The 25,280-nt window shown below is 41.7% G+C and overlaps 1 protein-coding gene across 9 annotated transcripts in view; it reads right to left on the reverse strand.

Moving 5' to 3' along the window:
• The window catches only part of syngap1b (synaptic Ras GTPase activating protein 1b), a 131,839-nt gene that overhangs the window by 21,519 nt on the left and 85,040 nt on the right, over window positions 1–25,280 (reverse strand). For 7 of the 9 annotated variants that reach the window (XR_006404483.1, XM_044359200.1, XM_044359201.1 and 4 more), the window contains exons 1-13: window positions 15,231–19,133; window positions 10,641–10,794; window positions 10,172–10,270; window positions 7,985–8,224; window positions 6,679–7,014; window positions 6,383–6,527; window positions 5,311–5,455; window positions 4,950–5,186; window positions 3,798–3,999; window positions 2,823–3,025; window positions 2,381–2,582; window positions 1,410–1,943; window positions 123–563 (exon numbers count right to left, since the gene is read on the reverse strand). Coding sequence is in view for 8 of the 9 variants with exons in the window: in XM_044359200.1 (XP_044215135.1) it covers window positions 123–563; window positions 1,410–1,943; window positions 2,381–2,582; window positions 2,823–3,025; window positions 3,798–3,999; window positions 4,950–5,186; window positions 5,311–5,455; window positions 6,383–6,527; window positions 6,679–7,014; window positions 7,985–8,224; window positions 10,172–10,270; window positions 10,641–10,794; window positions 15,231–15,658 (3,366 nt within the window). In the remaining variant the exon portion in view is untranslated. Of the gene's footprint in view, window positions 1–122; window positions 564–1,409; window positions 2,004–2,380; window positions 2,583–2,822; window positions 3,026–3,797; window positions 4,000–4,949; window positions 5,187–5,310; window positions 5,456–6,382; window positions 6,528–6,678; window positions 7,015–7,984; window positions 8,225–10,171; window positions 10,271–10,640; window positions 10,795–15,230; window positions 19,134–19,270; window positions 19,753–25,280 lie in introns of those variants that run through there. The other 2 variants (XM_044359207.1, XM_044359206.1) reach the window with 2 other exon arrangements.

A 25,280-nucleotide genomic window follows, 5' to 3' on the forward strand; every position in this document is an offset into this window, starting at 1 on the left:
TCAATTAAAAGCCATTGTTGAGAAATAGCCTTGGATACAGGTGGTGATTGAAGAACTGGAGCGCCAAAGAGAAGAAAGGAGAAGAAAGAGAAGAAAATGAATTCAGAGCGTGCAGATATTACCTGTTTGCTCATGGTGGGTTTGAGCAGGTGCTGTTGCTGTTGCTGAGACTGTTGCTGTGGTGACTGTTGAGTGCTCTGACTGGTGGTTCCCTGTGGACTCTGGCTTTCCCTGACAGAGCTCTGCTGGTGGGGCAGGCCCGGGGCAGTGTTGTCTTTGACGGACAGCTGCCGGGACCCGTGCTGCCTGCCACCGTAGCCTGACTCTGGTGACTGGAGGAGATTCCCACTTTGTGGTCGTGTTTTAGCCGGAGCAGCAGGTGCAGCAGCTGCACTGACCGACAACTGATGGGAGGTCTGGGATTTGACACGCTGGGTGGGAGGCGGGGCAACAGAACTCTGGCGCACGGGTTGGACTGTGGTGGGAGGTGTGGTGGCCAGGGAGGAGTGGGATGTTCCTGTCTGGGAGGTCATGCCCATCATTTGTTGCTGTTGAAGGTTATCCTTAAAAAGGACACAAGTAAATAATAAATAAGCATTTTCATTCTTTGATTCAATTCTTTTTGAGACAACTTTTAAGCCTGACTGAAATCACATTTAGTGATTATCCCTTTTGGAAGAGTTTTATTTATTTATTGTCAATAGTTTTTTTATTATTGAAATGAAGAAAAAAAGGTCTGTGGGGAAATATCAAAAATGCTCTTCTCAGCCACTGTGTTGCTGTCTGTGTTTGATTGAGTCCCAGCAGGGGAACAGGAAAAAGTAAACAAACTTGCAGCCTACATTTCATCGGAGGACAGTCTTTTGTTAGCGGTGGTGTTGAAGAGTAAGGACCACACCAGCCTTTTCAAGCCAAAGTGACATTTGCAGGTATGTCTATATGCTCTAAAATTAAGATATTTGATTGGTTGTATGAAAACAAGTTCTCACTATGCATAGGATCTGAAATTTTCCCAACTATTGCATCCTTGTGGCAGAGCAGTCTAAAACACATACCATGTAACCACAATGGCCAAGGCTGGGGATCTCCGTTGCATGTCTACTCCCTCATTTTAATTGCATGTTTCCTGTCTGTTGACTGTCAATTAAGTCAAAATGCCAAAAAAGAGAAAAAATTTGACTTTTGCTCCCCTCAGTATCAGAAAGGTAAGCATTGCTCCACCCCACCAAACAGATCCAGCATGGGAACAATGAGATAATTGGGCTGAAAGCAACATATACATTGCGCCTATTTTCTCCAGGAACGTCTAACTCATGCAGTCAGAATAATTTAAAAGATGTAATAATCACATAAAAACATACACACAACGGCATTAAGACAAAATGAGAACACAATGAACACAAAAGTACCTGCATATGCATGGACATCTGCCTGCGTCCATAGTCAGCCCTGCTGTAGTCGTCACTGTAGCTGTGTGAGTGGATGATGCTGGGTTGGCCCAGGTGACCGTCCCTGGTCCTGAGGGTAGACAGGTCCTCACTGCGAGAGAACCCCCCATGGGCGAACTGTGGGATGTAGGTCTGGTGTGAGGGCTCAGGCTCTGGAGCCAGGAGCAGGGGTGCTGGGGGTTGAGCCCGGCTGTGCTGGTGGTGGAGCTGTTGCTGTTGAGGCCCATCAGCAGTCGCCAGATGAAAGAGGGGATTCTGGAAGGAAAGCGGGTAGCGCATGGCGGCGGCCTGCTGTTGCTGCTGCTGGGATAGCGAGTCGGTGGTGGTGCCCATCTGGCTCAGCTGGCTCAGCCGAAGGCCGCCGGACATGCTGGAGCCGCCAGAGCCAGCTGACAACCTCCCACCGGCCCGCAGCTGGCTGCTCAGGCCCGACCCCAGGCCGCCACCGCCTCCGCTGCTCAGCCCTCCGAAGCTGCCCATGCCGGCGATGGAGGCCTGGGAGGAGTTGAGCATGTCCACCGACTGCAGGTTAGACACGCTGTTCATTCGGGAATCCTGGAGGTCCATCATAGATACGCTTTTATTGACACTGAGCACCTAAGTAATAAGGGATATGAGAGGCTAGTGTGCCCCCTGTTATTTTGATATGTTAGGTGGCCACGGATGATATGGGTGAGGGTGGTGCGGGTGTTTTTACCGCGAGGCCTGGATATCGGAATGCCTCAAAGTATTTCCCAGGAAATACCGCTAGGATGAGTTGCGTGGTGAATCAGTGGAAAAAAAGCAGATGTCATGATAAACTACAGCCTCGATCATACGATGGCAGATTCTATTAAGTATGACTAACATGCACGCCATACTAACCTCACTTTGATAAAGGTAAACCTAGCGGATGGGATGATAATTCCCCTAGTCAGTGTGATAAAACTCACCTTAGGGTCAGGTTCTGTGATGTCCGAGCTGCTTGTGCAGTAGGCCGGGCTGGATCTGGCCAGGGGAGGGCGGGATACGTAAAACATGTCTTTGGAGGACGCTCGATGGGGGTGGTCACGGTCCTGAAAACTCATCTGGGTGCGGGATGGCATGACCCCACCGGTGGAGGTAGGGGAAGGCAAGCGAGTGATATCTATAGAGCTGGAGAACAGCAGTGAGTAAGAACAACCATTTGAAGTAATGTGTTCCTACATCAGTGCCCCATAGGATTGTTCTTCACAAGAACAGTTTCATAATATTTCAAATGACAGCAGTTCCAAAATACATAATAAACAACAAAACATAAATGCAGCATTAAGTTATTTGAAGCAGAAGAAAGCTGATGATAAAATGATAGTAAAATGCTGAGTTGAGCTGTTATGATCACAGCATGTTGCTTACCTATTAAGATCCCTCATCATAAGATTTTGGAACTCGGATGAAATGCCCCTGTTGAAGCTCGGCCGTGACAGCAACCTGTCTGTCTGCCTCTCCTGGACCCTGTCTGTCTGATGGCTGGGCTGCCTCTGGAGGTGTGGGTTACGCAAGGCCATACTAATGTCATTCAGGAGGCGAGGCAAAGGACCCAGTTTGATGATGGCATCCTGCAATTAAAGGAAAAAGAAACTGAGCTTTGCTGCAGATTTATAAAATATTATATATATATAATTTAAAGGTTTCATTAAAATGCCATATATCTACCTCCACTCACCTGGCGCTTGTAAGTTAATGACAGCTTAAACTTGATTAATGACTTATAGCCACATTTAGCAAAAACTGTCAGGTGAGAGATCAGTGCAACATTTTTGAGACCAAATTGTTGAAATTCAGTCCTGAAATGACATATCCAGTCTGAGTTTGATTTAGTTTGGCTGCATAGTAATAAAACCCCAAAGAGATGTACAAAGGGTGAACACAATAACACGAAAACCTGCACAATGCTATTCAGTGCAACAGCTCTGAAATAAATATGACTTTTGTTGTCAGAAAGGTGTTGACTCAACCCTGGAAAATTTAATTTAAGCCATAATTATTGGTGTTTTTTAACTGTAATACATTATATTGTCAGGTGTAGCTAATGTATTCTCCCTATACATGAGAGGGTACAAATGTAGGTGTCCAGTCCTTGTATAATGAAGTGACTAAAATACAGCAGTATTACCAAATAAGAAAAATTCATGATTGAACAGTTGTGATAAAAACACAAGAGATATTCTGTAATGTTATATAATAGCTGTTAAAAGTACTATTATCTTAAAAAAATGTCCCGGTAAAATATCTTATTTCAGAAAGAACTGCAGTGTACAATATATCTAATATTTGGTTTTCTGATAAAATTGCAGTTTATAATAAATTATGTATCATGTTTGGGTTCACCTTGCTGAGCTGAGCCATGACCTCCCAAAGGAGACTGTGCAGTATAGACAGCTCCCTGCCCAGGTCGATGTATCCCTCAAAGCCGCCTGCATTGCTGACGCTGTCCAGGTTGGAGATCTCATACAGGAATTGCTGCATGGAGCCCCACTCCATTTCTAAAAACTCATTCATGAAACACATGTACTCCTCTTTACTGCCAAACCTAGAAGTTGGAGAGGAAGGAAGACCAAGAATAAGATGGATAGGAAAGAAAGAGAAGAGAGAAAGAGGAAGTGACACAGAAAAAGTAAAGAATACAAGTGAGCAATACCTGACAGTGATACTAAATGTCAACTACAGTCACTGTCTTTAACTCTTAAAGGGAAGTTCTGTTTCTTCCACATCTGTCCTACATTTCCACTGCCATGTTGTCAAAAGCTAAAAAATTCTAATACATTTTGGTGTGAATCCATAAATAAACAAACTGAGACAAACTTGAATTTTGGCATAGAATATAAAAAAGAATAAAAAAAAATATTTGTGGTTTGATGACACTGTGTTGTTTTAGCATTATTGAACTTATTAGAAAACTTCTATTTTTTTGTAGACAGAATACTAAGCATGTTTGTGTTTCTAGCACAATATGGAGAAAAAATAGAAAAATGTTTGATTCAAAGCCAACAACCCTTTCATTCTGAACCTTTTCAGAGGGCTGTTACAAAGTAAAGCAATATCTACCATTTCACCAATATACCTGGATAAAAATGATCCAGATGTTTAATTCCGCCTCTATGCTGATGACACTGTCATTTACTATTGTGCCCCTCTTGAATGCAGATAAACTAAGCTTATGTTGTGATGATATTCCTAGATGACTCCATATATTACTATATACATTTTGACTGCAGGATAAGACAACTGAACATATTCAGATGTAAAAATATTTGGCTATATTATGTGATTGAAGGCCAGCTTTACTTTCTTCACTTCATAAAGGAACACCAAATAAACATTTTAATTAAGAAATGAGATCTGTTTTCTTGTGAATCCCAGAAGAGATCAGTTGCTTCTGTTTTTATTTTTGATTGATTATTGGGATTGACTGTCTACTGTCATGCACTGGATAGTGACTGGTTAGTGTAAGGGCTGTATATTGAATAGAATAAAACTGACTTGGAGAAGTTAGCCAGGTTTTGCACTACTTTTGCGATGAGGGTGAGCGTGCGTGACGTTTGCTCGTCGGGATACTCCTGGGTGAGGTTGAAGAGCGATGGGGACATGATGGCAGGACACAGGAAGCGCAGGAAGAGGGAACCACTGATGAGACGGTCAGCAATGTCTTCCCGACCCCTCTCAGCACAACGCACTCTCCAGGAGGCAAATACTTCTTTAAGCTCTCGTGGGAACACACTGTGAGGGGATATTTACTACATGTCAGGATCAGTTTCTTTAGTTCCCTATGAAAGAAACTGAAGTCTCATGTATCTTTAAAATACAGGAATAAAGTCACTCAATACATTTGTTAACTACTCACCAATGAGAGTTAACGATCTTGCAGAGTGCCAGTTCACAGCACATTCGGAGATTGGCTTGGTGGTCTGGGAGTACAGAGGGTGGTGTTCTCATGGGGTCCACTTCGCAATTTTCCTCTGACTCATACAAGGCCCTTATGAACTCCCCTACAAATGACATTTCATTAGTAACAGCAAAAGTGTAGAAAGTATCACAAGATCAGCTCAGTGCTGTTAATGCAGAATGTAGCAACCAATGGTCTTAAAAAAAGAAATCCATTATGGTAGAATAGATTTCGCCGTCAACAGCAAATTATACAACAACCCACATGCAGTGTTGCCACAAGACAAGCTGCAGCTTCAAATAAATAGGTATGGCAGCAAAACCAAGACAAATCATGGTGGCATGTTACTTATAAGCTAACTAGCTAGAACACAAACCTTCTAACAACTGTAGTTAGCTTTATTCATAGCCAAAACACCTCTCAACACCTCTCACCTCACTCATTCTCAGAAATAAAAGAATAGTTTTTGTATTTGGTCAATTATTTCAATCATACTGCAGAATGAGCTTCCTTTCCACTTCCTGTTTACAAGTATCCACAGTAATGGTGAGTGAATATGCTTGTGTTTAACATAGTGGCTCTAAATTACAATGTATTTTTTAGGATTTTGTATGTACTTGTGAAAACATTCATTAACGAAACTGTATTTCTCTAGTTTTGAGAGCTGCTTCTTGATTCCATAAACGTACTTTTGCTGAGCTAGGATAATCACGTAATTCGATATATCATCAAACTCCACACAGAAATATAGAAAAAGACCAGAAGCTTGACACAAGTTGGAAAATAATAATTTTAATAAATTTAATAATAAATTCCAACACAAATTAAACTATCTCTTCAAGCAATAACAATGAAGCAGGCTGAGAGAGAATATCTTGGGGAGGATTTTTCCTTTAATTAAAAGTTTTGTCATTTCAAAACTTCTTCCCTTGGATTTAAAATAAATTTAAAATTAGTAAGAATTTGAATATTGCAAAGTTGCTTCAATTTATACAGTGACAAACTCAAGAACCCCAAAGTTCTGGCTCACCTATAGCATCCTTGAGGTACTTATGTCCAATCAATTTGAGGTACTCTTCTATGGCTTTGGTGGCCAGAGTGTTCTCTCTGAAGATAAGGTGTTCTCGGTCGATGAATCTGTCTACCTCACACATTGCCATGTCTGACAGGAAGTCCTGGAGAAAGAGGGGACAAAATGATTGCTCTTCTATTATATACATTAAGATTACAGCAGAAACAAAAGCTTGACTGTCTGTTCAAAAGGACTGAAAAAGCTTCAGATCTGTTTCACATATTTACACATACCAATTAATCAAATAGAAGTACCTTAGCTTTCCCAGTGCTCTGCAGTATATGCACCAGTGCACAGGCAACTTCCTCTTTGCTCTTGACACTTAGCACAGGCTCCAGCACAGCGCACAGGGTGCGGTAGTTATTGGTGACATACTCTGCAAACTCCTTGTACAGCTCCATTGGCAGTATGTTCATGGTCTGGAAGCGGGATTTGAGACGTAGGGATGCATTGATGATCTTCCCCCCTCCGACACCAGCTCCCTTGGTGAGGACGCTGGGCTGGATGACCGGGTACCACTGCTCCACAAACTGACGTCCAGTGATGCTTGAGATGGGGATGCTTACAAGTCCTAAGTATGTGCTCTTTTCCTTTAAGGACAAAAAGTAGGTATTTGTTGTGATAAGCATTCGATGGTGAAAATGATATGTATTTTACTGTGTAAAAATGATTTGAAAGTTTGAAATGTCAAAAAAATAATAATTTAAAGCTTTACCACTGAATAAATAATGAGCAGCAAGACTAACACTGGATCCCTGGAGTGTCATTTGAAGCTAGAAATGAGTTGTTTTGCTATGGTGGTGCTACTCTTGCATTAAATTGAGAATAAAAATGATAATATTTGTGACTGAATATTCATTCTTGTGTTCAAAAAATGTATTATTTTTCAAAACTGGAAAAAACTAAAGAGGCAAAGAATAACATTTTTACTGCAAGATTACACAAAATGGCCATAACACTGTGTACTGTATCTGCAGGGGGTTGATAGGGTTGTTGATCCATGGCAATGACTCAATGATTACTTTATCAATTATTCCGATTGTTTCTGTCTTTTCTCTCTTTGAGCCTCCACTCTGTTTTTGGGGCAGACACACTACAGGTTTTTTCCTCCAACCTAAACTATGGACATTGCATAACTGTGCTACAAACACAGACAGTGTTACAAAATGGTTTGTTATTAAGCCAGTAAAGCAAATGACAAAGACAAAAGCAGTGCCACCACTTTGAAATGCCATTTTATTATTTGCTTCATTGGCTACTGTATTATAAAGCCAATGACCTAAATAGTAATAATAAAAAAAACAGTAAGTTATTTCTTCATCTCTTCATTGTTTCTGTTGAACTGATGTTCCAATATACCAAACTGCTAATTTCTGTTGTAAAAGCGTAAGAGGACCAGGGGGAGTTGTGCCAAGATTTGATAACAGTTTTCTACTAGCCTCCAACTTTATAATTCACTTTTAGGTATATTTAAAATAAACCAGTTCTTCTGTCTTCATTTTGCTGTAAGAAACTAGCAATTCTCAGACCTCCACGTTATCCTACAGATCTCTTTTTCACCTTGCGTCTTTTCTTGTCGGTCTCCTTGTATAGATGAAGGCGTAGGTTGCGGACGGCTGGCAGGTTGTTGAATTCAAAGTGCTCGCCCCAGAAAACGGTGTCAGTGCGGGGCTTGCTGGTGGTGCGTGCATACAACATGTCGTCCAGACAAAGTTCGCAGTAGTAGCGCTTCTTGGCTGGAAGCTCGCGGGCCTCGATGATCCACAGTTTGAGCACATTATCCACCCTTCGGCTGTTGTCCTGCGTGTAGATGAAATCAGGTCAAATAAGGTCAAGTGCATCTAATAATAGAGCAACTAAAAAGCTTTGCAAAAGAAGATGATTCAATGCAGGGGAAAAACATGACAAACAGCAAAGAAAACAGTTCCAAGATACGGAAGCAGAGACGGTGTGTGTGAATAACAGGCGACAGCAGGTCAGCCTGCAGGAGAACAGAGTAAATGACAAGAAAGGAATGGCTGGTGACATGGCGCATGAGCTACGGTGCATTGTAGGCTGTGCTGTCAGCTCTGGATTTGAATACACAGACATAAGACAGCATGACAGAGACACACAAAAGAAGAATAACAACAGAAACTATGAAGGATAAGAGTAGCAGAGTAGTCTAACTGGCTGAAAAAAAGAGACAAATGACACAATGCACGTATGCTGCAAAGACGAGGGACAAACAATGGTGGTAATGTTTCTGTAGACAGCTACACTTCCTAATCATGATCACAAAGCACAAGCTATATTTGACATCCCCCATGGGAGGAGAGAGAGCCGTGTTGATTGCAGAGTGATGTTTCAGAGAATGAGGGCTGAGTCATTTCAGTTGGGCTGAAATGCCATTGTTTTGAGCCCCCTGTTTGGTTCAGATCATTTAGGTCCTAATTTAGACAGCTCAATACATGAGCATCAGCGAGATCCAACATTCTTAAGCTCTCCATTTGCATGCTCTTTGATAACCAGTGCCGAGCACAAGGCATAATTAATTCTACACCTCTGAGTTTGAATGCGCTGGGCATCTGGTGGCTCAGTTTGCTAGTGCACATACAGTGTAGCAGCACCAGCATGTGCTCGAGTCCTCCATCTTTGTATCATGTTACATCTTCCCTAGTTTCTGTGATATCTTGCTCATTATCAAAAAACTATACTAAAGCAGGGTGAAGTGGCTCCTCTCTGTTTAAAAAAAAACAATCATAGTTCAAAGCAGGAATTAAAAGGCTGCAGAAAGTTAAGAAATGTAATGATAATCTTTGTCTCTGCAGTGAGTCTTATCTCTGTCGATGCATCTGGTCTGGGATGTGTGTGTTGTTTAGGAGTGGGGGGGTGTGGGGATGGGATTTTGGAGAGAGCCCCCGTGTGGAGTCCTTGGAGCTCCATGACTCAGCCAGGACCCCTGCGGCCTGAGCATCTGGACGAGGCATTCAGCTTGGGTAATGTTTCATCTCAGTCTGGCTTAATAACTCCTAAACCCTGGTTGTCATCAAAGCTGCGTATCTTGCATGCCTGTTCACTTTTTAATAACAGAGAAGGGAGATGTGGGACAATTTTACAGAACTATGAAATCTGGGTGAAAATTAGGATATTGGTTTTACTCGGAGCTAATATGAAGAGCTGAGATTTGTTGTTTTTTTAAGCTGTGAGGATGGAAAATCACAGTGCTTTAAAGCTGCACTAGGAAAGATTTTTACATGGAAATACACCATCTTCTCTGCTTAAATCAAACAGAAATCCCATCTGCTCTAATTAACTATAATTTGATGTCAGGTGGACACATTAAGACTGTCTCCTAAAGAGCAGTGAGAAAGGACCTGGACTCACCAGTGTTTGATCTTTTGTCCCTTCAGTATCAAGTATCACAGACATGCTGGGTTAGTAACCATGACCTTGCTTTGTGCCATTTACTGACATCACATCACCTGATTTATGGATATCAAAGTTTTTCAAAACAACAATTTGGTTCCTCCGCCCTGCAACATTACCTCGTGCAGCTTTAATATTTGCTTGGAGAAGCGACTAAATTGTTCAACACAGACACACACAGACACGAGGATGGAGTTCACACAGAGAAATGAAGTGGTGCGCTTCTGTTGACAACAGACAACAACGGGAGACGGGGAGGAGAGAGAGAGACACACAGACAGAGGGATCATTCTTTTTTCTTTTTTTTTTCCTCTACCGCATCCCTTTCTCTCCCCTCACCTTGTTGGGCTTGACAGCTCTCTGCAGGTTCTCGATCCATTTGTCTCTCTCTGCAGCTGAGCGACACGCAAAGCACTTGGTTCCTGATGCCGTAGTCACCTGAGGTTATAGCCAATGGTAAATTCAACAACCACAGCCATTAGTAACTATGGAGACTGCAACTAAGGCGCAAAAACAATGTCTTGTATTCACTCTCAACCTCTGTCATGTTCCACTAATGGAAATGTGATGAAAAGCTGACAGAATCCTGCAGCAAGTTATGTAGGGACTGGGGTTCATTTCAGTGTCCTTGTTTCTTTCATTTTGTCACATGTAAAAAGAAATATATATATATATTTTCAATTGACAGTCATTTCACATCACTGTCACTTGACAGGATGGAACATTTTTGGTGCTATATGCTCTGTACACTGTACTTTGTGTGTGTGTGTACTCTTTGTTTGTCCCTATTGTGCAGCCCAGTTCTCACCTCAAAGCAGTACTCCTGTCCCAGGATGCTCGAGTGGACAGGTTTGATGATGGCGTCCTCATCCAGAGTGAGGTCCAGCGCCTCGGCAGCACTGCTGGGAGACAGCAAGGACTCATGGGAGTGGGACTCTTTGAAGCTCTGCATCAAACGGGTCCTGGGAGGAGTGATAGTTGTGGTTAGATGTGGAGAGGGCAGAAGGCGCTGTCTTATTGAAGGTGGCATTGCGCTTCATTTCTGTATATTTGTGTCTTGACAAACATCCATATAAGTGCTGCAAAATGTGTTGAACTGCAGTAATAAAGGGGCTATTAACAATGCTAATATCTATGTTATGAGTATCTAGTGCCAAGACAAAAACATTCAACTTGTAACACACTGGTTTGTGTCTTTCAAGACGTTTATGAAGTTCAGTATCAGTAAATTACACAAAATATGGAAACAACATATTCTTTAGCCAGGGAGGAAACATTTTAAGATAAATCCTAACATACATTTCATTTGGTCCTGCTAAGATGCTGCCCACACTGACTACTTTCTGACTTTTCAACATTTTAGCTGTATTCGCCAACAACAGCAAGTACGTATTAATGCGTCCAAGCTATTAACCTTGTATTGCTAAGAGGCAAAGAGAAAGAGAGAGTAGACCCAACACTTAACGTGATAAAAAATAATGAACATTTTGAAAATCTGCACCCTAAATTATTCAACGGGCAGCTGTGAAGTGGACAGACTGATCTAATGTTACAAGGTTCATTAGTTGACTTTTAAAGAAAATCCAGCAGACCATGCAGACAGCAAAGTGGCTCTGATCCTGGACACTTATTCTGAAATGCTCATTATAACCTAAAAAAAAAATCTCAATGACTGCTTGTATCCTGACAGCAATTACACACAATTAAAAGGAAATAGTTTTAACCATGTGTTAAAGATTTGTCTATTTTTAGCGGTTCGATAAAAGAAAGAAAAAGTAAGAGGACTGGTAATCTAAAGGACGAAAAACAGCACATATTTATCTGATGTCTTAATTTTTGTTTTTAGTTAAGTCTAACTCATATTTAAGAAGCTGTTCTTACAGATATATCCAGTCTATTCCTCCAGGAAAACAGTAAACTCAACACACAGCATGGTAAAACCTTTCATATCAGTGATTCTTAATAATGTCATTAATCCTGACAGACATATGCACGTGGCTCACACTAACAAGTGAACAAGGTTTCCTCTAAAGCCCATCCATCATGCTCACCTATACACTCCCTCCCACGCATGCACAGAAGCAGAAGACCAGCTCAGCAGACAACCACCAAGTCAGTTAGACGGATGTATGATGACACAGTGAGTCTAACCAGACAACGAGGAAGGACGCTCAGGTGTGAAGACGCACTCAAAGAAGAAGAAAGAGGGCGATGGAAACGAGGAAAAAGATTAAAAAAAGAGATTGTATATCCCCCGTGCTGCGTCTGACTCTCAGCTTCTCCCCTGCGCTTGCATTGCTTTTGCCTACGTTCAATCATAACGTTCATCAACAGAGCACTGATTACATGTACAGGACTGAGAGGGGGGGAGAGAAACAGAGAGAGGGAGAGAGAGAGAGAGAGAGAGAGAGAGAGAGATAAAAATAGACCCAAAGGAATGAGTCAGATTGTAGGGAATACAGAAGAGAAAAGAGAAGGAGTGGGGGAGGTCATAAGAGGATGTGAGAGAAGGCTGAGAGGAAGAGGTGAGGGAGAAGACCTCTCATCGCGTTGATTATGTAAACAGTGGATTCTTCAGAGATGAAGAAAGTGAGAGCATGGATAAGAGGGAAGAGAGGATGTGAGAAGGTCAGAATGGATAAAGAGATTGGGGAAGAGAGCAAGAGTGCCTGGGGGTAGAAGAAGGTCTATGCAAGGTCTCAGTGGGGAGACATGAAAAGACAACACACAAACACACACACTTTGGAAATCTGATTAATCTTAACAAGTCACAACAAATCAAAGAAAATAACCTCACCGCCAGGGTTGACAGACTAACGAGCATTCAATCAGTTGAAAATATGTTGTGCTTCTTTGCAGTAAACTATCTCACCTCAAAACACTACATAAATACATTTAATAAGTGCAGTAAATCTACTGTTCAGTCAATCAACAAATAATCTGCAACTATAATGATAATTGTTTCATTGTTAAAGTCATTTTTCAAGCAGAAATGTCAAACATTTCCTGGTTCCAGCTCCTCCAATGTGAAGATTTCCTGCTTTTCTTTGTTTTATATCATTGTAAACTGAATATCTTTGTACAACTCAACATACACGTTGGGCTCTGGGAAACTGTCACTGGCATTTTTCACTATTTTCTGACATTTTATAGACCACGCAATTCATTGATGCATTGAAAAAGTAACTCAGATTAATCGGAAAAATAGTTAGTTGAAGCCTTACTGTACATGCAAGAGTCAAACCTGAGCAGAGCAAAAAAGGATAACAAAAGCTTTCTTATTCGATAAGGTTCGACTGATATTAATGAGAGGGCTAAAGGCTAAAATTAATTGCAACAATTTCAATAGTTGACTATTAATTTATAGAGCAAAAATACCAAACATTTGTAGGTTCTACCTTCTCTGTTTCTCTTTGTTTTATATCTTAAATTGCATGTCCTGTGGCATTTTACAAGCTAAACAATTCATTTGTTAATTGAAAACATAACCAACAGATTAATTGATAAATGTTATACTTTGCAGGACAGAAAATGCTAAAAATACATGTAGGTCATCACAGGGCACAAACTCTTAATATATTTATGTAAGGGGTAGCAGCTGTATGACAGGGCACATACAGATCTGTTCAACAATTGTACTATCAATCAATTAAAAGTTATTATTGAAAAAATAACTACGTGCAAAAATACATGTATATCACCAAGGATTTTACAGCTTGTTTGGGAGCTCAGAAAAATATTCATGGCTGCATGACTTTCAATCCTTGGTGAGAAAGGGCATGTGTTCTCTGCAAATCCTCCCTGGATAAATAAAGATAAAAAAGCCGAATATAAATAAACAAAGTTGCAGATGTTCGCCAACATCCCTGACAGAAAACATCCTGAGTAAACCAGGAGCTGTGAAAATGGATATCAGCCACGAGAGCCTTGGCAAACAACCTGGACTCCACAAGGCTCTTGACTTTTTTGTCCGTTCTGTGTCTCTTTGGACCAACCGTGCATAATAGACATCCACAACCTTCCCGAGTGAATAAATCATGGGGAAATGCACCTTGGCATAGCCCTCTCCTTAGCGTACTTTTGCCCTGTGTTTATATTATCAAGATGACCTTGTTCACATTTGAAGTTCAAGTTTGTCTTTGCTGTAGTTGTTAAGTAGGAGATTTTAGATAAACTTAAGGGGAAAAATACTAAGGACACCTCTTTTTTTTAATGATGTACTACTAATTATGCAAAGTTAGGTGAAAAACATGATCCCTCATTAATTTTCCTCATAAAACCTATACCATTCATCAGAGTGGAGCTGTAGATTTTGGGGTTTTTGCTTTTAAGATGACTAAGATGTACTGTATGTTTGCACCTAAGAGGCTGAAACTCGATGCAAAATGTTCATATACACAAATCACAAACACAGCTTGACAATATTATTTGCAAACTGCAAACTTCAAATTTTATACAGTCCAAATAATTCCACTTCCTCTGGAAACAAAAACCAAAGTAGAACAACTCCAAAATAGAAACTCTCCTCTATGTACTTCTGCCAAGCCAAAATCTGCTGCCTCTGAAGAATATTTCCCTCAAAATGTAGCCATGTACCTCTTGTGCTGCTGTGGCTGAAGAATGCCAGTACTGCTACAACTATCTACATGATACAGAGGAGGTATAATTAAGCAAATCTCCCAATGACTCATTATCTTCTGTGCAGCCACCATATGGCTGTCTGCTGGTTGCCATGGAGAGAGAGAGATGTTTTTTCATCGCCCCGGCAGAGAAACAGCGACAGTGTTGAGTGTTTTAATTGTAAGTGACACTGCACCGGGACATGGAGGAGTAAAATAAACAGCAATATATATATATAGACATTTTTATAGATTGATAGATGCTATATTTTTGCATTTATAGGTCAAAATTTCACTGGAATACAGCACACTTTCATGTGCCAGTAAACACACTGGTCCACACAGTGAAATAATATTTTTTATAATATTATATATAATATAATTTCTATAATAAAATAGCAAATGTCTGACCAGCCTCCACTCACCTTTTCCCCTAACTGATACTGACTCCTGATTGCTTTACACTTTGAATGACTATTAACTGTGTTATGCTTCATCCCAACATCCTCTTTCAAACAGAAAGATACTTTGGGATGGATGAGAAAGGAAGTTGTTTGTGATGTCATAACATTTATACCAACCGGGCTGGGAAGAAGCAGACAAAAAACAGATTTCATACATAAATGCAGCCACACACTGATCACAGACCGACATTGCCAAACACAGCCAGACACAGCAGATGAATGCACATGTGAACGCTCAAAATTCCTCACACACACATACACTCATGCCTACACACACACACACACACACACACACACACACACTCACTCACTGACCTGTCTTGGTCGGCACTGCGGAAGCGGGGGAGGATCATGTGGCGGAAACTGCTGGTTCGGTCCAGTTTGGGCTGACTTTTAGCCCTCTTGATGGAGCCCTTCAACCTTCTACTGAGGAAACTCTGGTGCGGGTGGAGGAGAGCAACAACAAGGGGCAAACAGATGGAGAAGGAGAGGGACGGAGTGCATGGCGTGGAGCGACGGAGACGGTTAAGTGGTTGGTGAGTCGGCAAATGTGAGCGGTTGAGTGGTGAAGAGGAGGATAGAAGAGTCGGGTATGGTTTGAGGAGAAAGATCGATGAAATAAAATATGATTTGTATGAAGTCAGTGCGGTTTGTGTCAGATGTATGTAAGTAACACCAAAATCAGATGGAGACGCACACAAATGAAACACAGGATGCGTGATGGGGGAGAGCACAAGGTACATTTATTATCAACATGAAATCATACACCCACACATGTCCACTTGCTACAGAGAGCTGTAGTGTTGTAACAGAACCTGTGGTGGGCAGTGGTGTGCCATACAATCCAACAACATGTCTCATACAGGGGTACCGTTTTGTCCTACATGAGCTTCCTTACACAATCGCACAATCTGAGATACAGTGATAGGAATTTATCGATTCATAAGGAAAAACAGTGAGTGAAAATGTTTGTCCTTACGACGGAGGTGTTTGTTCCTGTTATTATAGAGTGCTTTATTAATTACAAAGCCATTTATTGCTTTGTGTGCGGATGTGGGGGAGTTATTGTTTTGTCGTGTGAGGCACTTTGTGTTACATTTTGTTTGTATGAAAAACGCTATACAAATCAAGTCTGATTGATTGATTGATTTGCAGGACCGTTCTGCTCACAAGAAGCTGAATGGACAGACTTAAAAGATGAAATTAACCATGATTGGTCACACCAGAAGGCACATCCCATTAGTGAGATACTGAGTAAGGTTTGAAAGAGAACCATTTATTATCATAGTGTCCTACAAACCATTCGAATGGGACCAAGTGAAACAAGACATTTGTATTAAATGTGCACAAACAGCCGATGGTCACAAAATTTTAAAGTCTGTGGATCACTTGTTCACTTGTTAAAATAAATAACCTCGACTTTGTGTCATGATCTGTCATTAATATTTCAATATACTGTGCCAGTTCTTTGAAAAAAGTGGAACTACATAAAAAAGACGTGACATTTCCCACCCAAATGAACAGGTTTTCAGCTCACTAATAACATTTTTAAAACTAGATTGTTACAATTTATGTTTGTTGACCATAAATGTCAAAAATGGTTTTCCACTAATTTCTGTATAATATGGAAATCCATTAACAGACTCAACTCAACAAACAGTTGTGCATTTTGTCATCGCAGTGAACATCAAGTTATTTTACATTCTCTAGGCAACATTATTCATTTTTGACCATTTATTCAATTAATTATTTATTATTTTCTGTACCACTTTTTGTCTTTGGTTGTATGTTCTTTGTTTATCCTTCTTTTTCCTGCCCTTGCTTCTTGTTTTCCTGCCCTTGCTTTCATCCTTCATGTATAAATTTTGTATTTTATGTCCATTATTATTATGTTTTCATTGTGCAGACCTTTTAAATCCATCTGCACTTAAACTGCCTTACCACACAATGATGAAGTAACTTTGATAAATATGAATGGAGATTAATATTTGTTCCATTACACAACTCAAGTATGTGTCAAGAGTATGCTAACTGATTTTCACACCGTTGAGAAATGAATGGAAACCAATGGCTGCTTGGAACGGTACAAAAAAAAAAAAAATCAAAGCTGTTTTCACACTTTAATCATTAAACTGTTCACCGTGAAAATAACTTAGAAGCTCAAATGTCTCAAAACATGCATGAAATATCACTTTTTCTTTATCTGCCTCTGTGCCGTAAAGAAGCTTCAACCATTCAGCTTTCAGGTGCCTTCTGAGGATTCACAATAATATCATTTATATACCTATAGCATAGCAGCATTATTCAGTGGAAGAATGACTGGAGGGAAATGACACCTCGTCATCTGGCAAGAGTCAAATGGCTTTGAAGCCTGTCTTGAGGATATGACTAAAGACTTGGCTCCATCTGCTGGTTCCAAGCTAATAGCCTGCATGACTAAATCTGATTTTATTAGCCGCTCCGTCTGACACTTTAAGTCTCAAAAAGTCAAAGTATTCAATGGAGAGAAAGAAAAACCTGAATCACAATAAGCCACAATAAAGTGAGGCAACATTTTCACAGGCTACGTTTGCATGCACAAATTTGCTCTGGTACTAGTCGGTTTAGGGTTCATTTTAGGTTGAAGGAGATTAAGTATTTCAGCCCATTTGCTTCTATCCACATTCAGCAGCTGTATGTAATGTGATTTTTTTTTAATTGTCAAACATTGCTTCAAATGAACTGCTGTCTGGTCTAACAAAGATGCTCAAAATACTGCAAGACAATGTGTTTTTTAAAGAGATTATTTATAAGCCAATATTTGTTTTCCTCCTGTGAGCATAAAATTATCGACAGTATGCAGAGAGAAAGATAATAGCAAAGGCAGAAAAGTTTAGTCTGCATCCTAAGTTTACACTGTGGCTCTCCTCCCGCCCTTCAGGCTCGCTCATCCAATCAGAGAGCCTGAAATATTGATATGAAAACACTCATCTCAGCCACAATGAAATAATGATGAAAACACACAAACTTTGACCGAGCCAAATTGAAGTTTCACATTAGTCTAATGGATTATCTGGCTCCTGCAATTTTTAAATCTGTGGAAGTTGTTTTAATGTACTGCTAACAGTGAATGGGCAGCAGATCTCTGAAGGGAGGTAAATAAGTCCTGCTATTTCCAGCTACCAGTGACAGTGTGCAAACACTAGCAGAAATAATGGAGACGGGCAACATTGATGGTTGGCAAAAATGTAATAAGACACCAATCTATCTTTTAAGCCCTTTTATGTGCACGTTTAATACCTTGTGATTGAGTTTCTCTCACCATGAATAAAACAATAAACAGATTACAGTATTTCTGTCCATAGACAGAATGTATTTCGCTGCCGGCTCTTCTCTCCCTTTTTGACTGAGGTTGCCTCTAGTATAAAAGAGAGAAATGATGATCCCAGGAGAAACAGTGACAGTACAATTTTTTTTTACATTGCTTGTCTTTTGTAGTCATTAAAAAATCATATAAGTCATTTTGCGTGTTTTAGCCCATTTACCACAAGTGACTTTACATCACCGTAAACTGGGCTGCTGGGTTTTACAAACCTGGACATATTTTTTTCCCTCCATTCCAGGCATCCAGTGGTTTTGCTCTCATTTCTGTATAATATGGAAATCCATTAACAGACTCTTGAAACTGATTGTGCATTTCATCACAGTGAACGTCAAGTTATTTTACATTCCATAATAGGCAACATTAGTCATTTTTGACCTTTCATTTCACATTCAATTAATTCATTATTTTTTTTTATGTTTGTCTTTGATTGTATGTTCTTTGCTCATGTTTCTTTTACCTGCTCTTGCTTCTCGTTTTGTCTTGTCTGCTTCATGTTTATGAATTGAAAAACAGTTCTCTGTATCGAGGAGGCTTGGCTTTCCGCCCTCCTGTATAAATTTTGTATTTTATGTCCATCATTATTATGTTTTCATTGTGCAGACCGTTTAAATCCATCTGCACTTAAACTGCATTACGACAGAATGATGAAGTCACTTTGATAAGCACGAACACAGATTAATGTTTGTTCCATTACACAACTTAAGTATGTTTCAAGAGTATGGTAATTGATTTTCACATCGTTGAGAAATGAATGGAAACCAATGGCTGCTTGGAACGGTACAAAAAAAATAAAATCTGCAAATTCATAGTCAGTTTGTACTAAGGGAACTAAAACTTGCAAACACACTGCTCAGTTAAGATGTGCTGATAGTGCTGTGAGTTCACTCAGACTTAAGAAACCAAAAATGAAAGACCAAAACCCACATTTACACAAAATACTGTATGTAAATGTCGCCAGTGTCTCTGCGTCAGCCATGTTTGTGTCACATACCTCAACAGGGGGCAGTGATGCAATTAACGGTCCTCCCGCCACTGGACTCGTACCGGCAGCCCTCCAGTCTCCGCCCCAGTACGATAAGGGGGGGGAGGAGGAGTAGGCGGCAGGCGAGTGAGGCAGGGTGAAGGACAGGGTGGGGGAGAGGGGCAGCGAGCGGGGCAAAGGGGGTGTGCCGGGCCCCTTCTTGGAGCCCTTTTGGAGCTGCTGCTGCTGGCAAAAGGTGAGGGAAGGGGAGACGGCCAGGGAGAGGGGGAAAGGGTGAGGCGGGGTGCCGCTGGCCCGGCGGCCGCAGGTGTGCGGCGGGCCCAGGGCGGGAGGAGGAAGAAGGGAGAGCGAGAGGGACGGAGGCAGCGAGCGAGGCCGGGAACAGGGGAAGTTACTCACGGATTGTCGGAAGGGTTGAAGGGGGGCAGTGGGAGGGACCTCCATGCTGGGCTGCTTCCCTGTGGCTATGCTCTTCCGCCGGGCGCGATGATCTGAGAGAGAGAGAGAAAGAGAGGTCGACAGGTGAGACAGTAATACACATCAGCGGATAGGAGACATCAAAGGCAAAATGAGGACAGGACAAAACTTGTGGTGCCGACACACAGGTAGAGTGAGAGGATATGGAGAGAGAAAGATGGGGCATTGCTGAAATAAACAGCTACGGGAAACCTTTTATTGACAGTCTGCCTAAAGGAATGAAAGCAGAGAGTGAAAGAATACAGATAGAGGTCAAAGGTGGGAGAGGCAGAAATAAATCCATGCGGGGTCACACCCATCCACCGAAGCCGCCGCTGCCTCTACTGTTGCACACAAACACACTTTCATCTGTGAAGGGAAAGGGGTTGATAAAGTGAGCGACAGACTATTGGAGAGATAGATTTTCTGTCTGGACATCAGATGAGGCGAATGTTAACAGTCTGCATGTTGAGGGGAGGAGCTGGGAGATGCACGGATAGAGAGGAGCGAGCATTAAACAAACAAAGCACTTATTGACTTCCGTCTGCGAGTCGGTGCCTAATGCACTGAATTGGTCAGTGAGCGAATAAACTCCTGTCCTACGCTTGATGGATGATGGAAAGAGTGTGAATGTACAGTTAGAGAACACAGGAAACAAATCACAGGAGGCCCAGTTGACCTGCTCGGCCTGTTTACCCAAACAAAGCACCAACAAATTACATCAGAAACCAGACTGAATGTGTACATAAAAGTATTGCCTGCTGTCTGTCAGTATGTCTTCTACTTCCTCGTCCCTATTGTCCTTCCACCAAACTCGATAAATATCAATGTCTGTCTCTGCACCAGTGTTGTCAAGGCAAATTCCTATACATGCCACTGTATGATGACAGTGACTTCTGAGACAGCCAGTAAAAAAAAAGACCAGAAAAAGTCCTTTGTGTCTCACAGAGCAGAATTACAAATCTCTCTGCTTGTGTGAGGTTCCTAGACTAAACCCATAGATTACTGAAGCTTCATTTATTTTTACTCATGTCATTTATTAAGTTACTATGCGACTCATTTGTGAAGCAGCCTATTAAATTAAAGTTGTTTTATGTGTTTTAATTGAAAGAATTTGTATATACAGTATATTTTGATCAATCATTTCTTTTATGTGAAGCACTTTGAAATTACAGTCCAGACCGTAAGTATCTGCCAACCAACTACCTTTGATATCTCTTCGGCCTCATCACTATCATCTTCACTTGCATGGTCAACTCTTTACTCCTCATATTGACAGACAACTCCACCTCTATCTAAATGGCAACTCTCAATCAACTCTGAGCCACGTATGAACTCTTTTGTGTGTGAACTAACGTTGAAACGACACACAGCTGCCCGAGAAACATAGTAGCTTAGTACTAGTGTTCAAATACTTTTGAACCCTTGCAATGTGGGCACTATGTGTTAAAAGAGATATACATAACACACAGTTCTTTCTATATTGACATAAACCTACTCAAATTAAGGCTGAGACTTGGCACTTTAATGCAGTATCCATTATTTTATTTCAAATTTAATGTGCTGAAGCAAAGAGCCTGGAGAACAAAACATGTGTACCTGTCCAAATACTTATAGTTTCGACTGTATTTTCCTACACTAAATCTTTAGTACTTTAATTTCTAGTATTCAAGGCACTTTGAAACTGCTTCACAGTTTTGTTTTAAAGGTGACATGCTTGTTATGCACATTTTCCAAATGTATTTTGGGGTCTACTAGTGAATCCTGTCTTTTACTCGCCCTGGATGGTGAAGCAGTCCAACGTGAAGCAAAAGTTTTTGCCAACTGTTGCAGCTTTCCTAAAATTAAAATTGACCCCTCCACCACATATTCAAATGCTGGAACTATGGAAGGACTTTTATGTTGAAAAAAGAAGAAAGAAAAACCTACTTCCTGATCATATAGCAAATCTTCCACATTAAATGACCAAATACGTTGTTTGACCATGCACAACAGAACGACACATAGGAGCGTTTTCAACATAATTTGTCTGTGCTTTCCAAAAATGTTACAAATCACTGTTAAAAAATAATGATGTTTTATGATGTAATAACACTGTGGTTAGCGTCCAGTTAGGTTTAGGCACAAAAACCACTTGGTTAGGTTTGGGGAAAGATCATAGTTTGGGTTAAAAGGATCACTTTGTCAATGTTAGAGAAACATGTGGTGTGAATTAAAGTTATTACTTCCTTAAAGTAAGGCAACCCATGTCATCATGGCTACAATAATAACCATGGGGTTAAGGTTGGAAGACGATCATAGTTATGTTTTTTTAAAAACTGTTCCGATTCGTGGTTGGAAACAGAAAACAAACAGTGGTCTCCTGTGGCAAATTCCACTGTTGGATTATAATCTCCATCCACCCACCACTTCCAAATGAGGAAATTAGTCAACATAAATATACGTTATCTCACCTGCAGCTCTGCTCTGGGTCATAATTACTACAGCCACTAGATGGCATCTGTCACTCAAACATAACTATATGTCATTTTTGGGCGAATGACAAATTTCTTGGGAGGATAGTCTCTTCCTGATACATGGAGAAAGAGAAAAAGGGAGGGGAGGGTCTTTCCTTATACTTGTGGGTCTGTAGACCCACTGGGGCACATATTTAGAACATATTTGAAAGTGAATTTTGCAAAGTATGTGATCTTTAATCTAGCCGATAACGTTGCATGTTTATTTGTGGAATATATAAATTTACAGTGTCTTGAGTGCTCTGACATTAAGTCTCATTTCTTGTTTGTAGTGTGTGTTAGTATGTATAAAACTGACGTTATCATTGTTTCTGCTGCGCTGCCTTCAAGACAAATTATTTAGTGTTTCTTGTGGGAATATTGTGTATTGGATAGATATTGACTTTCTGTCACATATCCACAAGCTAGGTCACATAATGATGACTGATGTTCTGTTTCACACAGGCTCCGCCCTCTACTGGACTCTATGGATAATACTCTCTTCCAATCACATGCATGCAATTGCCCCAGAAACTTGCATGTATGTAGCCCACCAATCAGAACGCGCCTACCAATTATGTGTGTCTCACACACTTTGTAAGCAGCGTCTCACTGCTGCACACTATCCTCTTTTCTTCAGCGACGGCAAAATCAGATCACTAATCTTACTTCTCCATGGATGGAGATCAATTTTCTCTCTGAAGAGATCCAGGACCTGTTATTGAAACAGGCTGTCTTGATTGTTCCCGCTCACGACAGACAGAAGGGGTTTTACTCCACGTACTTCCTGGTTCCCAAAAAGACAGGAGATTTCAGACCCATTTTGTCTGAAACTTGGTTCAACCAGCTGACTGGTTCACCACCATTGACCTGAAAGATGCTTATTTTCATGTTGAGGTGGCGCAGAAACACAAGAGGAACATGTAGGGGTAGTCTACGAATACAACAGGCTACCATTTGGCTACTCCCTGGCTCCCCGCAGCAGATGTGTGGACACGGTGCTGCAACTGCTGTACCACCGGGGTATGAGGGTCTTCTTCTACTTAAACAACCTCAGTGTCATGGCCATGTCCAGAGAATGAGTCATTTTCCACACAGCCAGGTTGGTGCTGCATCTAACCTGGTTATGTTTTCCCATCAACTGGAAGAAGAGTGCCCCCCAAGCCATGCCAGCAGGTGGAGTATCTGGGAGTCATGCTCGACTCAGTCAGACTGCGGGCTGTTCTGTTGGAACCCAGATGGACGGCCTGGCAGCAGGTAGTCCTCAGACTGCTGCAGGGAGTGGCAGTGGCAGTTTTGACTGTCAGGCAGGCATTGGGGCCTTCCAGTCGTTCCACTGGGGCTCCTGCACATGCGCCGCCTACAACGCTGGTTTGCCAGCCTGTGCTAGGATCCCAAGAGGCACAAGCACTGCTTGGTGAATGTTCCCCCAACGTCCCCACAGCATCTGTTGGCAGGAACACTGCAGGGTCGAGTGACCTCCTATATAGCGATGTTCACAGATGCGTGCCCAACGGGGTGGTGGGACACCTGTCTGGGGAAAGCGATAGGTGGTGTGTGGCCTTCAGGGGAAAACCAACACATCAACCTCCTCAAACTTAAGGCGGTGCTCCTGGTTCTCCAATACTTCCTCACTCTGGTTCAGGGGACACACATGTTGGTAAGAACAGACAACCACACCATGGTTGCCTACATCAACAGGCAGGGTGGAGTCTAATCCGCAGCCCTGCTGAAGATGGCGGAGAACCTGTCAGTGTGAGCTTCAGAACACCTCCTGTCTCTTAGAGCCTTCCACATTCCAGGTCTGGAGAACAGGCCGACCTCATGTTGAGAGGCAGCCCTCTGCCAGACAAGTGGGTGCTGCACCCCAAGGTGGTGCAGCAGATTTGGAACTGGTTCAAGAGAGCAGAAGTGGACCTGTTCGCCAATTTGAATCAACACCCACTGCCTGCTCTAGTTTTCCCTGACGCCACAAGATGATCCACCCTTGGGGATGGACGCATTTGTGCATGTGCCTTGGCCAAGGAGGCTGCTTTATGCCTTTCCCCCTCTTCATCTCATTCCCTCACTGCTGGAGAGGGTGAGACAAGAGCGGCTGTTGGTCAAGATCCGTGCTAGCAGGTGTGACTCAGGACTTGTGGAAAGGGCGATGTTAGAGTCAGCTGTGGTACACCTGACCCCCCCTGGGCAATCATATGGCTGCATTTCCCCTATGATCCAAGATAACTTGGGAAATGGGGTGTTTGGTGTATGACCTATGACCCTTGCCTGGTTAGGCCATGTTTTCACCCAGCTCAGGTCCACTGGACTTGGTTGGGCCCTCTACTGCTCTACTTAAGTGGCTGGTATTATAAAGTAATAGGAGGGCCGCAGCGACTAACCTATAGCTGGTTGGGCTCAGTGAGGCAGTCTGACGACTTGTTGCAGCAGGGTGATTGACCCATAGAGTCCAGTAGAGGGCTGAGTAAGATATTGTAACCCTAGTTCTATAAGCAAAGGCAGAGCCCTCTACCTATGGACCCTGCTGCTCATACGCCATCCACTTAAGTGGTTTCAGATAGTGAGCATCAGTGAGACGCTGCTTTTATAGTGTGCGAGACACATGTAATCGGTAGGCACGTCCTGATAGGCCGGCTACGTACATGCATATTTCAGTGGGCAACTGCGTGTGTGCCATTGACAGAGTATTACCCATAGAGTCCAGTAGAGGGCTCCGCTTGTGCTTATAGAACTAGGGTTACACTATCGTAACCTTTGTTAACCAATCAAATTGTCTTCACACATTTTATTTATTTGTTTAATTTCTCAAATATGTTTCATCAATCTATTCTTCACCTTAACAGCAATATGTCATTGAATGTTAGCAGGGAGGGGGTGTAAAATTTCACATCACATCATGGTCTAAAGACTGTAGCTTCTGCTTTTCTTTCCCTTTTCTTCCCAAGTTCTGTGAGAAATACAGAAACATTGTAACCTTTCACCACAACAACAGCCAGATATAAAGATATTGATTATCAGCAGAGAATGTTGGCTATGAGCTGGGATCTCATGAGGGAGAGTATGTGTGC

Source organism: Thunnus albacares, chromosome 8 (assembly GCF_914725855.1).
Source record: "Thunnus albacares chromosome 8, fThuAlb1.1, whole genome shotgun sequence".
In the NCBI taxonomy this organism is placed as follows: domain Eukaryota; kingdom Metazoa; phylum Chordata; class Actinopteri; order Scombriformes; family Scombridae; genus Thunnus; species Thunnus albacares.